At 35.8% G+C, this 17,010-nt stretch overlaps 1 protein-coding gene across 5 annotated transcripts in view; it reads right to left on the reverse strand.

Annotated features, from left to right (window-relative positions):
• Positions 1-221: 221 nt before the first annotated feature.
• Positions 222-17,010, reverse strand: part of LOC124535083 (cadherin-99C) — a 146,801-nt gene continuing 130,012 nt past the window's right edge. For 4 of the 5 annotated variants that reach the window (XM_047111132.1, XM_047111133.1, XM_047111134.1 and 1 more), the window contains 17 exons: positions 16,630-16,832; positions 14,858-14,998; positions 14,267-14,390; positions 13,378-13,538; positions 12,499-12,672; positions 10,966-11,175; positions 9,361-9,609; positions 8,082-8,177; positions 7,468-7,621; positions 6,725-7,017; positions 5,883-6,107; positions 4,025-4,293; positions 3,329-3,508; positions 2,409-2,535; positions 2,212-2,314; positions 1,585-1,921; positions 222-1,278 (listed from right to left, as the gene is read on the reverse strand). In XM_047111132.1, the coding sequence (XP_046967088.1) occupies positions 1,185-1,278; positions 1,585-1,921; positions 2,212-2,314; positions 2,409-2,535; positions 3,329-3,508; positions 4,025-4,293; positions 5,883-6,107; positions 6,725-7,017; positions 7,468-7,621; positions 8,082-8,177; positions 9,361-9,609; positions 10,966-11,175; positions 12,499-12,672; positions 13,378-13,538; positions 14,267-14,390; positions 14,858-14,998; positions 16,630-16,832 (3,140 nt within the window). In that variant the 3' untranslated portion in view covers positions 222-1,184. The remainder of the gene's footprint in view (positions 1,279-1,584; positions 1,922-2,211; positions 2,315-2,408; positions 2,536-3,328; positions 3,509-4,024; positions 4,294-5,882; positions 6,108-6,724; positions 7,018-7,467; positions 7,622-8,081; positions 8,178-9,360; positions 9,610-10,965; positions 11,176-12,498; positions 12,673-13,377; positions 13,539-14,266; positions 14,391-14,857; positions 14,999-16,629; positions 16,833-17,010) is intronic. The other variant, XM_047111136.1, reaches the window with a different exon arrangement.

The following is a 17,010-nucleotide window of genomic DNA, read 5'->3' on the forward strand; positions in this document are numbered from 1 at the left end:
AGGATTCCCAATTAGATTTGGTATCACATATCTGGTGCAGCGGCTATCATCATATGACAGCTGACTAGATGTCGATATTAATTCCAATTTTATCTACACTACAAAATCAAAATCAATCTTTAATACGCTTTGGAAATGTATAGTCGTCTCATTAACACTTTTAATGGTACATTGGATATGAAATTGAGGTTTTTTACACCGAAGTAGAAATAAAAAACAAATTAATAATAAAATTAATTTATTCGAAAATCTATTAAACAATCTTACACAGTTACTTAATCAGCTTTTCACATTGAAATAATACATATATCAATTTACAAAATATATAATATTAGAGGTAACATAAAGACCGAAAATAAATACAGCACAGATAAAAAAAATATCAAAAAAAAAATCGTTTGGCACAAATCACTTTATTCTGATTATTAGTATTTACTTTTTTAATAAAATGAGCATTTCTTAATTATGCTTAATAATAAAATAAGTGTTACTATTTCAAGTCGTTTTATCTACGAATTAATATTGTAACTGGCACAAATTTCATACACATTCTAGTAGTTAATTTAAAATAACGGAAATTCATAAGTAATTGATATTGATTTAAATAGTTTAATATTTTATACAGACTTTAAAAACATCAGAATTGAAAAAAAATAACCCAATGTATTCATGAAGCAAATTCAAATTCATTTAAAATAGGTTTCATACTATTCTTTAATTATTTCGTAAATTAATTATGAAAGGTTATCTCGGCAAGTGTGACGCGCCATTACAATAAGGGTTGTCGAAAATTATACGTGCATGGCACAATGCGTCATTTATAATCTATAATTATATATATAAAAATATAAAACATCTGTACAAAATACATCGTACCTGTATTTACAGATCTGGTACCTAAAAAATATACACGTAATGCCTCTATTATTTACAACACTCAATATTATGCACAATTTGTTCAATAAAAAAGACTAGCCTGCGCTAAGTAAATTATTACAAATTTATAAATTTATCTAAAAATTTGTTATTCACATTAATAGCTAAACATTTGAAACATTCAGTCGCACGTTGATATGAAAACTTTCGTTGAACACAAGAAATTAATTGTCTTTATATTAGATATAGTTTTTATATTCACTTTATTATTAATATATCACTTTTCACTAGTTATGTCTTAGTATAAACTATAGCTCAGTGGTTGTTTCCACGTGAGACTGGTCGTAAGTGAATCCGTTGAAATTTCTCTTCCCGAATGTAACGTTGTCATTATCTGTGGATCTGAAAATTAATGTTAAGTTCGAAATAAAAAAAAACATATACATGTCAAAAAATAAATTGTTATTAAAAACCAATTGAATGAAGATACCAACAAAAAATAAGATTAAATACAATATAAACCGTTGTAACAGAAAGAGATAGACTGAAAGAGAAAGAGAAAGGTATAAGACCTTCGTTCTAATAAACGTATATTTAAAAAGTTAGAAGAAAAAACGTTATATTTATTTGACCTTGAAAATTTGCATGACCTTGAAAAGTTTATTTTCAAAACGTCTTTACATATAAAATCATTAAAACTATACGCACCTCTGCAAACCAGGGATTTCATCATACGCCATAATTGGTTGCGTTGACTTTTTCTTATGGTTGTTACCATTTATCTTCCTACCCAGAGTGGCCGCCAAAAGTCCTCCGCCTATATTATTATTATTAGCTCTCGGCAACGTTCCCAGCGCGTTGTTCAATGCGTGGTTGTTTGGTGTCCTGCGGTTGAGAGTCTGGGTGTTCCGCGCAATGGTTGAGTTGTTTATGTTGTCGAGATTATGGTTGTGGTTGTGGACTTTGTTCAATGTACCGCCGTTTTCGTTGATACTCGAAGCTCGAGCGGTTGTCGCTGTTTCGGATAGAGTTGGGCTACGTTCACCTAAAATAAAACAATAATCTATATGCCCATCTATGTAACAATATTACAATCACTGTGTCGGAAAAAAAAATGATAAATTTGTCATTCTTTTGCGATCTATACAAAGATAGTACAGATAACATCAAAATAATAAAATTAACAAAATATATATTATTTTTTATGAATATTTTAAAACACATTTTATGTACTGATACATTTAAAAAATCATCAACAAATGCTGAGTTGGCTATTTTATTTCCGAATATGACCAGTGTTTATGCCACAAAAAATGCAATATTTGAATAGCTTACCATTGTCTTTGGATAAATATTGCACGCTGTGAATATTGAACGCGTGGTTATTTGGACTAAAGTCTAATTGCAGATCTGCGTCATCTACCGCCATATTCAAAACCTATAACAAAAATGTAATATATTTTTATGATTTCCTTAAATATGATCATAAAAGTTTTTTTAGATTAAGCTAAGAGGTAATAATCGACACATACCTGAGTTTCATATCTCGGTGCAGGTTCATCCTCACTGGACTCATAGCCTGAGGGTGGTCTCGGTGGAGCCATACTCATACTGAGAGTTCCATATTGTTGCAACGCTTGCTCCTTGTGTTTTTTATACCTGAAATTTAGGTAAATTGTTAAGGTTACTTTGACAAGATCTTAATAAAATACTACAGCACAAAATATTTGATTTTTTGAATATAATATATTTGATTCTTTATTTGAAAAGTGGCTATGCAGGCTTAGATGCTTTTCGAAATGTGTGTGTGAATAAAACTCCTTTGCGAATTTTGTCTGAAGTAAAGTAGAAAACACGGCAACGGGGTAATGTGGGATCTTTTATGACACAAGTAATAAAAGGTAAACAGGAGGAGGATGGAAAGTAGCCCATGGATATCCATAACATCGGCGCGCTTGCCGGTATTGAAGGAATATCTGTTTTCATGGAAGTTCTAACGTGTGTGTGTGTGTGTGTGTGTGTGTGTGTGTGTGTGTGTGTGTGTGTGAGTGTGTGTGAGTGTTTGTGTGTGTGTGTGAGTGTGTGTTTGTGTGTGTGCATGTGTGTGTGTGTGTGTGTGAGTGTGTGTGTGTATGTGTGTGTGTGAGTGTGTGTGTGTGTGTGTATGTGTGTGTGTGTGTGTATGTGTGTGTGAGTGTGTATGTGTGTGTGGGTGTGTGTGTATGTGAGTGTGTGTGTGAGTGTGTGTGTTTGTGTGTGTGTGTGAGTGTGTGTGTGTGAGTGTGTGTGTGTTTGTGTGTGTGTGAGTGTGTGTGTGTGTGAGTGTGTGTGTGTTTATGTGTTTGTGTGTGTGTGTGTGTGAGTGTGTGTGTGTGAGTTTGTGTGTGTGTGCGTGTGTGTGTGAGTGTGTGTGTGTGTGTGTGTGTGTGTGCGTGTGTGTGTCGGTGGTCACCTGTTCCAGGAGGCGCAGATGTAGACGGTGGCGGCGGTGGCGGCGACGAGCACGAGCGCAGCGAGCGCCAGCAGCGCGGCGGGCAGCGCCGTGCTGAGCGGCGCGGCGGCCAGCTGAGGGCGGCGCGGCGGCGCGGCGGCCACCAGCGGCGCGCGCACCGACACGCCGCGCGACACGGCTCTGTCGGCACGCACACGTTACACTTTAATCGTGCACTTCGAGTTTCTAAGCCTTATTTAATAACATGTCTACGTAAATAGCTAGTTTTCATTTTCTTTGATGCTCAGGCTTAAAGAAAGAAAAAACATGTCTTTCGGGTTCAAACTTGTTTCATACGGTTCAGTAATAGTGGTGGTGACAAACAGAGAGACATACAAAAAAAGTTACTTTCGCATTGGTGTAATAATAGTTACAGATTTAAAAATAATAATAGTATAGTTAAATATTACAAATTACCTTATCATTATTATATTAGTTGTAGATACATTAATCATTAGACATTTATATTATTATATGAATATTGAAATTTCTCCTTTTTTTATCTTTAATGACATGTGAAGTGAACAGCGAACCCTACGCCCTCAGCTTCCCAGAAACAATTGAGGTCTTTACGAGGCAAACGCACATTTAGTAGCTTAACTTTTACCTAAAGCATACACTTTAATTCTAATAAAATTAAAACACAAATATACTCACTGTTTTACTGGTTGTGATTCCCTCGTTAATATATCGCCAGTATTCGGATCAAGTAGATACAGCCACACATTTGTGCCCTTCGAATCACTTTCAAGAGTGCCGTTCTCCGACAAATATAATCTAGGTGTTAGTTTCTCTAGTCCAGCGACTAGACCACTCTTTTCCTCTATCGAAGACAATAAGCTACGCGCTTGTAAGGGAGACATTGCGTCTACGTTTAAATCTGACACTTCATATATTAACTGGTTTTCTTTTTGGAGCAGGTTTATCTAAAATAAAAAAAAAATGATTATAGATACAAGATTGTGTAACTGATATTAATGTAATATTTCGAACGTCTTCAATTCGAAAATAGAACTATAAATAACAAATAATATGAATTAATAAATAAAATTATAAAACAATTCATAGATTATCGAACCTACATAAACGTCGTAAAAAAATTAATTTACTTTGCGAAAATTTACTTTATATAAATTATTAAAACTAAATACATAATAATATAACCGTTTCATAACAGAATTTTATAAATACTGATTCAATTCGGAAACCAATGAAACCTAAACTAAATATGTATTTTACTAATTACACTGTCAAAGAGATCATCAACAAATTACATTCTGACGATTAAATGTGTTGAAATTATGAGTAATTTATTTTTATTCATATTAAATTCTTCATTACTACACTTTTAATGATGTAATAGCAAATGCGTATTACTCATTTAAATATTAATAAGTAGAAACACAAGCATTACATGTCTTACAATATCAAAATTAATGTATTACACAAAGGTGACTTAATTCTAGCCCTATATGACTGTACTTATGATTAATAAATAAATAAATAAATATGAGACAACATCACATACATTACTCTGATCCCAATGTAAGTAGCTGAAGCACTTGTGTTATGGAAATCAGAAGTAACGACGGTACCACAAACACCCAGACCCAAGACAACATAGAAAACTAATGGTAATCTACATCGAATCGGCCGGGAATCGAACCCGGGACCTCAGAGTGGCGTACCCATGAAAACCGGTGTACACACCACTCGACCACGGAGGTCGTCAAACTGATTGAACATATAATGTCATTTCAATATGATTTACGTGCGTGTAATTCAATTAAACATCGAAAACCGAAAACAGCAATCCAAAAAGCAATACAAATTTATATTTGTGTGGAGCAGAACATTCCCTCCCCTCTCTCTCTCTCTCTCACACACACACCCGCACGCATTCACACGTACTTATATATTCATATAAATGAATCGTTAACGAGACTTATTATTATTATCTATTTTACGTGGGGTAACAACCAAACGACAAGTTAAATCATGCATTATGCAATGCTGAATGGGTATCCACTATACAGAATTTCCTAATGTGGAGCCACCAATGGATACATAAGAAATAATTATTGCAGTTATTCTGTGTTGAATAAATATTATCCATTTCCATTTTTTAATCTATACTACTAATACCAATGATATTTTAATAAACAGATATGTTATATCCATACTAAACAACAAAAAAAAGTGCGCCGCGCCGGATACTGTGTATTTTACATTTCGTTACAAGTAAAAAGGATAGCTTGATAAAAACAATAAGTAAAAGGGATAACTGGATGTTTTAATTACGCAAAACGTATTACTACGTAATTATGATGTATTATAACGTATTACTACTTAAAACGACTAAAGGCAAACTTCCCAATTGGGACGTTTTCTAGTCTTCACTTTTTGCGCGTTAATAACATATCGTAATGTTGGTTTAGAAAGCATTCATATGGATTTATCGCAACCGTGGCTCCCTCTGCCGATATATTTTTAAGTATAACTGTATAAAACTTACCACAACAGAGGCTCGAGCAGTTTTATAATCATCTGCCTTTGGATTGTCTCTCGCCATGATGTTAAACTTAAACGGCAGTACGTCTTTTGGAACGTTTTCGAAAGCTTTAATGTTGGTGATAACACCCGTGTCCGGATCGAGATTGAAGTGTTCCTCAGCGGCTTTGGTCCAAGAGTTTTTACGGTATTCGATCTTTCCATAAACACCGCTATCTCTATCTTTCGCCTGAAAATATAAATAATCTGCTTGTGAATTCTGACAAATTTTAATATAAACCATATTCATTTATGTTAATATCGATTGATAATAATATAATTTCACACAAAGTTTCATCGATTTTTTTATCAAGATAATGCAATGCATACATTTCTGTGCCTATAATTACATTAATTTTTTTAAAAAAAAAGGTATACAGAAAGTCACGTCGCCACCATCATCCATGCCGATGTCTGGAGAAATATTAACTATGAACTAAAATGTTACGTCACTTATGCCTGTAGTTACACTGGCTCACTCGCCCTTCAAACCGTAACACAACAATATTTAGTAGACTAAGATCGATAGCAGTCAGGACATCACATTATTTATTTGTTTTTTACTAGACGTCAACCGCGGCTTCGCTCTTCTTCGCTGCGTTAGAGAGTTATCACGTGTTCAGCAAAAGAAGTGACCTATGTCCTTAATCGGAATTTAAATTTGCTTCACATCAAATTTCATCAAATTCGGTTCATTGGTTTTGTCGTGAAAGAGCGACAGGCAAACAGAGAGACAGAGTTATTAACACATTTATAATATTAGTTTAGAAAAAATAAATTTATTAAATCGATTTCTAACAAAATTACCTTGACTTGCAACACATTCGTCCCTAATGGCATATCTTTGGTAGCGATAGCAAAATACTTTCCCTTCGCAGCGACGATGGTTGATTGTTCCGGGAATATAAACACTGGCGGGTTGTCATTGACGTCTGTGACGTGGACATTGATCACCGCTTTACTGCCCTCAGGGTTTATAAGACCTTGTATGGACTCAAGTTGGACCTCTAGAGAGTATTCGGTAAGCGTTTCGTAGTCGAGAGAACTGTTGAGGTAGATAGCGCAGTCTCTTTCTTGTGTCAGTTTCACGTAAAATACACCTTAAATAAAATAAATTTATAAGATAATTATATTCATATATATGTATAAAGATGCACAAGTGTAAATAATTATTTAGTTTTGTTAACAACTAGTTTTTTCGCTCGCGTTTTATTTCTAACCAGTCGTCAGCTATTTGGAATTGAAAATGTAAAATAAGTCCTTCCTTAAAGTTTAAAACTGCTCCATACTAAACTTCATCAAATTCGGTCAAGTAGTTTGGTCATGCAAGAGCAACAATTACATTCGCTTTTATAATATATATGTATAGATATTAATTTAAAATTGACGAGATCAAAGTTGGCAGTGCAAAAATAAAATAGCAACTCTAGCAATAAATTGTCTTATAATAGGTTACTTTACTTAAGGCCAGCGGTCTTTGAATAACAAAAAAAAAAGAATTAAATGCAAACTCGTTCCGAATTTAAAATAACTCGAGTTTCGATTTTTACCTTTTTGTGACGAGTCAGTTAGCAAACACTTGAGGGGCGTGTCTTTGGAGTGCTTGTTTTTATTCCATATCGGAAGAGTCCTCACGAGCGTGCCGTTAGGAGAGTTCTCCGCCACATGCTCAGTGTACACCGAGTCTGCGAACCCTAGGCGTACCTGCGGAGAGATATGGTGAACATTGAATTACGAATATATTCAAATAAAGAACATTTCGATAGGTAGACTTTAATCTGTGGTCTAAACATGAAGGAAAAATGTTCTTATAATCTTAAAAAAATAGTTGTGATAAACAAAAAATTTATGTATAGTACGACACAAATTAGATGTAGCATCGGAAAATGCAATGGAATGAAAATAAAACCAATTACTGCCGATTTACACAACCAATAGAAATAGCTCTTTCGCTATAGATTCACGCGTCAGAGAAAGCATGTGCATGTAAATCCACGCGTCAAATTGACGAATATATTAGGTCATATGATATTACAAGTTATTACGTCTGTGCAAAGATAATTTTCGGATGTGATCGGTTTTACGAATTTTGCCGATGCGACATCTAAGTTGTGTCGTACTATAAGTATATATGTTTATTTATTTATATTTTACTAACACTTACATCAGGAGGTACCGTAGCTGAATGGCTGACATACACCGTTAGACTGACCACTGAAGACATCACAGGGTCACCTTGATCATACGCTTGAACGTCCACCTGGGAATAAATATAAATGTCATATGATAGCTATAATTTTGACAGTAATATCATACATTTATAATAATCATGATGTATAAATTCGATGTGCATAATGACAAGAATGTGATTATTAGCTTTAGGCCTGCCAGGGTTTAAATAGGGCTTCGAAGTAACCTTAAAAGCTTGTCAACTAATAAAGGTGAGAAGATGATATTCATAAGGGCATATATTGGACGAGGATAACTTAACATCGAGAAATTAGTGTCGTGCCATGGGAGAGGCTCGTTTCTAGCGCACCGAAAAGGACCGGTGATGATTAACAGTTCACTATGAAATATCTAAATCATTCAATCCATCTCCATACAGAAATGCTATCTCAACATGTGAGTGAGTGGAATCGACTAAAGATTAGTTATAACGGATTTAGTCACGGTAACGCTGTAAAGTGCTCGAAACGTCGGGATGTTAAAAATAATTAATATATGCGATTCAAATCCGTTATAACTAATTTTATTTCAATGTGTAATCATCGCGAAAATTTAAGACAACATTATCAACTAAAGATGTTTTGACATGCATTGTTCAATAGAGATTATTTCCCTCAAAGGAGCCTGCAAGTCTAGGGGTCGAAAGAAAGAAATGTAGATTATACGACGACCTCCATGGTCGAGTGGTGTGTACACCGGTTTTCATGGGTACGCCACTCTGAGGTCCTGGGTTCGATTCCCAGCCGAGTCGATATAGATTACCATTAGTTTTCTATTTTGTCTTGGGTCTGGGTGTTTGTGGTACCGTCGTTACTTCTGATTTCCATAACACAAGTGCAGCTACTTACATTGGGATCAGAGTAATGTATGTGATGTTGTCTCATATTTTTTTTTTTATGGTATAGGTTGGCGGACGAGCATATGGGCCACCTGATGGTAAGTGGTCGCCATCACCCATAGACAATGACGCTGTGATAAATATTAACCATTCCTTACATCGTCACTGCGCCACTAACCTTGGGAACTAAGATGTTATGTCCCTTGTGCCTGTAGTTACACTGGCTCGCTCACCCTTCAGACCGGAACACAACAATACTGACTACTGTTATTTGGCGGTAGAATAACTGATGAGTGGGTGGTACCTACCCAGACGGGCTCGCACAAAGCCTTACCACCAAGTAAAGTTATATAAGATATATAAGAGTGGCACTCACGGTGTACTCGCTGTCGGCCTCCTTGCGCAGGTCGTCGCGCACGCGCACGGCGCCCGAGTCGGGCTCGACGTGGAAGTACTTGGAGGCCTTCCCGCGGCCCGCCAGCCCGTAGCGCACGCGGTTGTTGGGCGGCGCCGCGTCCGCATCCAACGCCGCCAGCGCGCCCACCAGGCTGCCGATGGGCGCCGCGTCGTCCAGCGTCACGGGCCGCGGCACCGACGTGAACACCGGTGCGTTGTCGTTCGCGTCCTGCGCACGCGGTACACTTGTACTTATACGACCTCGTTGCCAGTCAATTATTCTTATTCAATATTTAGAAGAAAAAAAATCACCACTCGACCATGGAGGTCGTCAAATAATATATGAACACTATGTATAGTGCTGGCCGAGCTGAGATGGCCCAGTGGCTAGAACGCGTGCATCTTAACCGATGATTGCGGGTTCAAAGGCAAGCACCGCTGATTCATGTGCTTGATTTGTCTTTATATTTTGTATGTACGGAAAAATATTAATGTTTTTATGAGAAAATGTGATTCTCATAACATTGGTACAAGGAACAAACACAATCTTGTTACTCCTGTTACTCGACTGCATAGAGTCAGTAACTCTTTTGTGGGGCAATGTATACGCTTCTACAACAGGATCCCAGAAAGCGTTCAAAATGCTTCTGTTGCCAAATTTAAAAAAAATTGTTAAGGAACGCTTGTGTGCAAAAGGTTACTATACAATTAGCGAGTTTATGTTTGATAGCACACCTTGGGAATGAAACGATCGCCTCCTGGCTATTTCTAATCATATACTACTATGTACCTTATAAATTTGACAAAAAAAAAATAACAGAAAAAAAAGACCCGCTGAGTTTCTTTCGCCGGTTCTTCTCAGGTCAGGGTGTTCCTTTTTCCGAACCGGTGGTAGTGTTTATTTGACAATCAATAAGTAAGTGTAATGCTTTTATATTGAATAAAGGAATTTGAGTTTGAGTTTGAGTTTGAAAAAAATTCATCTCGTGCTCAGCGGTGAAGGAAAACATCGTGAGGAAACCTGCATGTGACAAATTTCATAGAAATTCTGCCACATGTGTATTCCACCAACCCGTATTGGAACAGCGTGGTGGAATATGTTAGAACCCCTCTCCTTTATGGAAGAGGAGGCCTTATCTCAGCAGTGGGAAATTTACAGGCTGTTACTTTACTTTTTACTTTTTTTACCTTCACAACGATAAGGATAAAACTCTATAGACATTTTTAACTTTGCCGTTACATAAATTTACATCATTATTTATCATCTGAAAGCGTTGAACTAATACTTGTTGACTTTCAGGCAGGATATATTCCATAAATATATAATTATATTTAACTATCATGATTAAAAAAAGAGTAACTACTAAGTTTCTTGCCGGTTTCTCTCTGTAGAATCTACTTTCGAACCAGTGGTGCTCATTTAATAACTATATTAAATGAAGCTACCTACTTAAGTGACGACGAATAAAATATATTTTGATTTTGATTACTCAACCATATAAGTGTAGATATTCGGATATAACATATCAACGACACAACAAAATATCATTTTAATTTAATTTTAATATCGATACAAGTAACTTACATCGACCAAAACCTCCACCGTAGTGGTGGCACCATTTCCATTTCCATTGTTCTCCTCAGTTCCAATAAGCAGCTCATGCCTCGCACTAGTTTCTCTGTCCAACATTCTCGCCGTCCTGATCAGACCGGTCTTTCGATCTATTGAGAACAGCTCTGTGTCTCCTTTGAGGATCGTATACGTGATTTCTGGCATTGTATCTGGATCTTCAGCCTGGTTAAAAATATTCATATTAGTTTTGCTGTATAAACCAATTTTTAATACTATGCCAATTAAATATCTATAATTATTATTAGTTATGTTTGATTTTGATTTAAAACTTTAAATTATAAAATAAAATTATTTTCATTGATTATTGTATCTATCTTTTTCGTATAACATCCAAGACACACACCCCCCCTCCCCCACAAACCCCATTACCTTTATCACTTAAGTAAGATAATAGTTACAAAAACAATAGGCTATTTGACAATACGAAAAATAAATTGTGAATTATTGTAATCAGTGTATATTATGAGTTTAAAATGGTTATTTACTAACGAAAATAATACTTAATTTATTCAAAAATCCATAAATAAAAATGCAAATTTTGAAATGTTTGTCACGTGACACAAAACGCTCCTGATTGGCCGGGCTTATGACGAAGTCATTTTCTTGTAAACTTTGCTTTTCTACTATATGTACCACAGATTAAAATACAAGAAAGTGACGTCACCGACCCCATTGCAGCGCCACATTGTACGAGTAGCGTTTTTGCGCGCTACTTAAATATGGAATTTTTAATATGATATTTTTCGGCAAATATTTACTAAAAATAAAAAAACACAACTTTTACTGGTTTCCTTAACTTCTACTAAATAATATAAAATGCATTTTAAAAACCAGTCAAATAGCCTATTCCACTTATAAGGAAATAATAAATAAATAAATATGAGACAACATCACATACATTACTCTGATCCCAATGTAAATAGCCGAAGCACTTGGGTTTTGGAAATCAGAAGTAACGACGGTACCACAACACCCTGACCCAAGACAACATAGAAAAATAATGGTAATCTACATCGACTCGCCCGGGAATCGAACCCGGGACCTCAGAGTGGCGTACCCATGAAAACCGGTGTACACACCACTCGACCATGGAGGTTGTCAAATAATATATGAACACTATGTATAGTGCTGGCCGAGCTGAGATGGCCCAGTGGCTAGAACGCGTGCATCTTAACCGATGAATGATGCGGGTTCAAACCCAGGCAAGCACCACTATATATATGTGCTTAATTTGTGTTTATAATTCATCTCGTGCTCGGCGGTGAAGGAAAACATCGTGAGGAAACCTGCATGCGTCTAATTTCATCGAAATTCTGCCACATGTGCATTCCACCAACCCGCATTGGAACAGCGTGGTGGAATATGTTCCAAACCCTCTCCTTAATGGCAGAGGAGGCCTTAGCCCAGCAGTGGGAAATTCACAGGCTGTTACTTTACTTTTTTTTTTACTATGTATAGAAGTGTCAAGGAATACACATTACTTACATGGACTTTGACAACGGGATGATTGGGCACGTTTTCAGGCACGTGTACGGTGTACAGCGACTGCGTGAACACTGGTGGCTCGTCAGGCTCGTCTTGTACTTGCACCGTGACGGACGCGGTACCGAGGCGTTTGTCTATGGCGCCATCTGTCGCTGTCACCACGAAGGAGTACTCCTGGAAATATACAAGATTCCCTCAATTGTATGTATTGATTTTGTCACAGATTAAGTTTTTTTTTTATGGTATAGGTTGGCGGAGCAAATGGGCCACCTGTTGGTAAGTGGTCACGCTGTAAGAAATATTAACTATTTTACATCGTCAATGTGTCACCAGCGTTGGGAACTAAGATGTTATGTCCCTTGTAACTGTAGTTACACTGGCTCACTCACCCTTCAAACCGGAACACAACAATACTGAGTAGTGTTATTTGCCGGTAGAATAACTGATGAGTGGGGCTACCAGCGTTGGGAACTAAGATGTTATGTCCCTTGTGTCTGTGGTTACACTGGCTCACTCACCCTTAAAACCGGAACACAGCAATACTGAGTATTGTTATTTGGTAGAATAACTGATGAGTGGGTGGTGCCTACCCAGACGGGCTTGCACAAAGCCCTACCACCAAGTAAAAATGAAATTATTCATCATATACATAACTTGTAAAATTAAATTTACATAATTTGTGAATGATCTTTTACAAATAGATTATATGTATTGTACAAAAAATATTAATAACCATTGAACATACAAAAATAACGAAATAAATCACAATTAAATAAATGAAAATGAGGTCACATTTATAATCTAGCTTTTTCCAAAAAAAAAAATCTATCAAAACATAACAAATAGTTAAATCTTATTTTATTATTAGTTATATATTACCTTAGTTTCCTCGTAATCTAGTTCAGTTTTCGTGCTGATCATTCCGGTGGAATTGTCAATGATGAATGGCAAATGTGATGGTATGGTGTAACTGACCATAGCGTTTACACCCTCGTCGATATCCGTCGCATGAACATACCCAACAGTCTCGCCTGATATACCTGTAACAAAATCATTTACAAAATTTTTATTTTTCCACTATCATGCAGAAGTCTCTAGAGAAGTCTTCCAGTGTAATTCTTTAAATAAAAAAATAAAATAAAAATGTGTCGTGGAACACCCGGTTGGGAGATGCGTTTGTTATGTAATTTTATACAGGGTTATTGGTAAATCGACGTATATCCATTAGAAGGTGATAGGGGTGACTATTTGCAATAATTTTAACCCCCATATGCATAATCCAAAAGTGAACCATTTTTGAGTTATCACGTTTTTATGTTTTTTTCAAAATTTGTCAAAAATGCAACTTCAACAATTTATTTAAAAAAAAGTTTCAATTCAAATCAATTTTTTTCTTTTGTTTTATAAAAACGATTAAACACATCCAGTTCCTTTTTGACACTTCTTCGTGAGGATAATAGTAAGGATAGAATCCTATATTATTAATTGTAGAACATGCTGTGTGCGCTAAGCTCTGTTATAGAGAGTGTCTCGGATTCGCTTATTAATACTTTTTTTAGGCTATATTACAAAATGTCTTTTTTATGACTTAGCTATTGAACCGTTTCTGTTTCTAAATTTTATTTTTAGTATGTAGTTATTTTACTATTTATATTCTTGCTTTATTAATACAACATAGTCTGTTTCTTCAAGGGTTGACGAGCAGAGAACGCCTCTCAGCGTTATATATCAACTTTAGCATAGTTCAAGCAAATAAAAATATGTATACCTTCTTTAACATGGAACAAATAGGAATCTTCATCAAACTTCGGGTTGTTATCGTTGATGTCAGTAACTTTTATATTAACGGTCGCTGTCGTGGACAACCTTCCAGGATCTTCAGCTCTCACCATCTGTCACATTTTAAAAACAATTTTAAAAATCGAATGTGGCAACAATGGCTTTGTTCTATTTTACAAATTTACTTTTTTTTTCCTTTAATAACTGTGATACTTCATCGTCCATCATTCATAATAGTAACAGCCTATAAATTTCCCACTGCTGGGCTAAGGCCTCCTCTCCCATTAAGAAGAGGGTTCGGAACATATTCCACCACGCTGCTCCAATGCGGGTTGGTGGAATGCACATGTGGCAAAATTTCAATGAAATTTGACACATGCAGGTTTCCTCACGATGTTTTCCTTCACCGCCGAACACGAGATGAATTATAAAGACAAATTAAGCACATGAAACAGCGGTGCTTGCCTGGGTTAGAACCCGCAATCATCGGTTAAGATGCACGCGTTCTAACGACTGGGCCATCTCAGCTTTTATAATAAAGCATAAAAACAAAGTTTAGTTTTGGCCAAAGAAAACATACCAATTGATATCTCGTCAGCACTTCTCGATCGAGTTTTCGTATAACTGTGATGATGCCAGTATTGGACCCAATGCCGAATTGTAGTAAGTCGTTGCCCGATACTATCGAATATGATACTAATTCGTTTTCTGGGTCTTTCGCCTGAAATTAAATGTATAGAATTAAGGCAAGTAGCAAGTTCGTATGTCGTCTGGGTAGTTTTTTTTTTTTTTTTTTTTTTTTTTTTTTTTTTTTAATAAGTACACTAACAATATACATATTAATTGAAGGCTTACACAACATCCAAAAAAAGAAAAACAACTTCTGATATGTACATCGATTACAAGTGTACATAACATTCATAGTGTATCGTGTCAACATATTTGTTTAAAGTTGAAAATAAAACATATTATACAATTTAAAAAAAAATGACCTATTCTATCGTCGTTTATAAACATAATAACTATAACTAAATAATATAACAGAAAAAAAAAGAAAAAAAAACAGGAATGTAACGCACTATTTAGCTAACAAAAAGTAATCCATGAGCTTTTTTTTAAAAGTAATGAAGCTATCATGAAAGATGTCAATGGCATGTATAACTTTTGTCAATTCATTATGTCGAGCACATATGCGCACTATGGGAGCCAGTTTTCCAAGACGAGTTTTCGTGATAGGAGTATGGAATATTTTTGTTATGTAACTTCGGGGATGTTTGCGAGGAACAGTAAGAGATATTCGATGTAAATGGTCGCAGCACTTAACCTTGTTGTGTATAATTTTATGCAAAAAACATTGATCGAGAATATCCCGCCTATTTCGAAGAGACATTAATTTATATTCAGCTAGTCGCTGATTGTATGGCTGCCTGTGTGAGAAACCGCTGGCTTGGAAGGCCAAATGTCGAGTAAATGCACGCTGTATTCCTTCAACGCGTTGAGAGTTTGAGCTGTAAAAAGGATTCCAAATGACGCTGGCGAATTCAAGATGACTTCTTACGAAAGCGTTATATAAAATAATTTTAGTCCTGGAAGAAAATCCCTTAGTATTGCGTTTAATGAATCCCAAGAACTTTGCAGTTTAGTTTTGAAACTAATATTACTTATCAAGATTCAATATGCACCTTTAAGTAATTACAGAAACAGTACAGAATATATTAAAAAAGGCAATTTCGGAAATGTTATATAGTACTTAAGTTTGTAGTAATTTCGAGTAATGTCTCCTTTTTAATATTGTATTTTTTTTTCTGTGTACTTTATATACAAATTCTAGCCGTATAAAAGTTACAAATTGTTTAACAAATAAACGTATCAGCTGTGAACATAAGCATGAACTATTTATAACTGTTAAAAACGTTATTTCGATCAAAGAGGTCCTATGAATATTAATAGTTCCTATATCAAAATTATCCTTTTGTTCCTATATAATATTAATAGTTCCTATATTAATTATATAATATAATACTTGGTGGTAGGGCTTTGTGCATGCCCGTCTGGGTAGGTACCACCCACTCATCAGTTATTCTACCGCCAAATAACAGTACTCAGTATTGTTGTGTTCCGGTTTGAAGGGTGAGTGAGCCAGTGTAACTACAGACACAAGGGACATAACATCTTTGTTCCCAAGGTTGGTGGCACATTGACGATGTAAGGAATAGTTAATATTTCTTACAGCGTCATTGTCTATGGGTGATGGTGACCACTTACCATCAGGTGGCCCATATGCTCGTTCGCCAACCTATACCATAAAAAAAAATCTCAATATTATAAATAACAAATTGGTATGAATCTTACCGTAACCGTTATAACCGTTGAGTTAATCGCAGCACCTTCTGAGACTGGTGCGTAGTAATCCCGGGATGAAAACTGTGGGGGTCGGGTATTCGGTCCCGGTGCGACCAATAATTCCACGATCCCTTGGGAACTGAGACCTTTGGCATCCGTCGCTCGTATTGTTACACTGTACTGCTCGCCGGCTTGAAGGCGACCTGTACTGGCTGTTAGAGAAAAAAATATTGGTAAATTGTCAAAATAAAGTAGATAAAAAATTTGAAGTATTTATTATGTATTAATAAAACCTTCTTCCTGTTAAAATTATTGATATGAGTCATAATATTATATCAAAGGAATAGAAATTTGAGCTGTTTTAGAATTTATAAGTCATCATACAATTTG

Source organism: Vanessa cardui, chromosome 14 (assembly GCF_905220365.1).
Source record: "Vanessa cardui chromosome 14, ilVanCard2.1, whole genome shotgun sequence".
Lineage (NCBI taxonomy): Eukaryota > Metazoa > Arthropoda > Insecta > Lepidoptera > Nymphalidae > Vanessa > Vanessa cardui.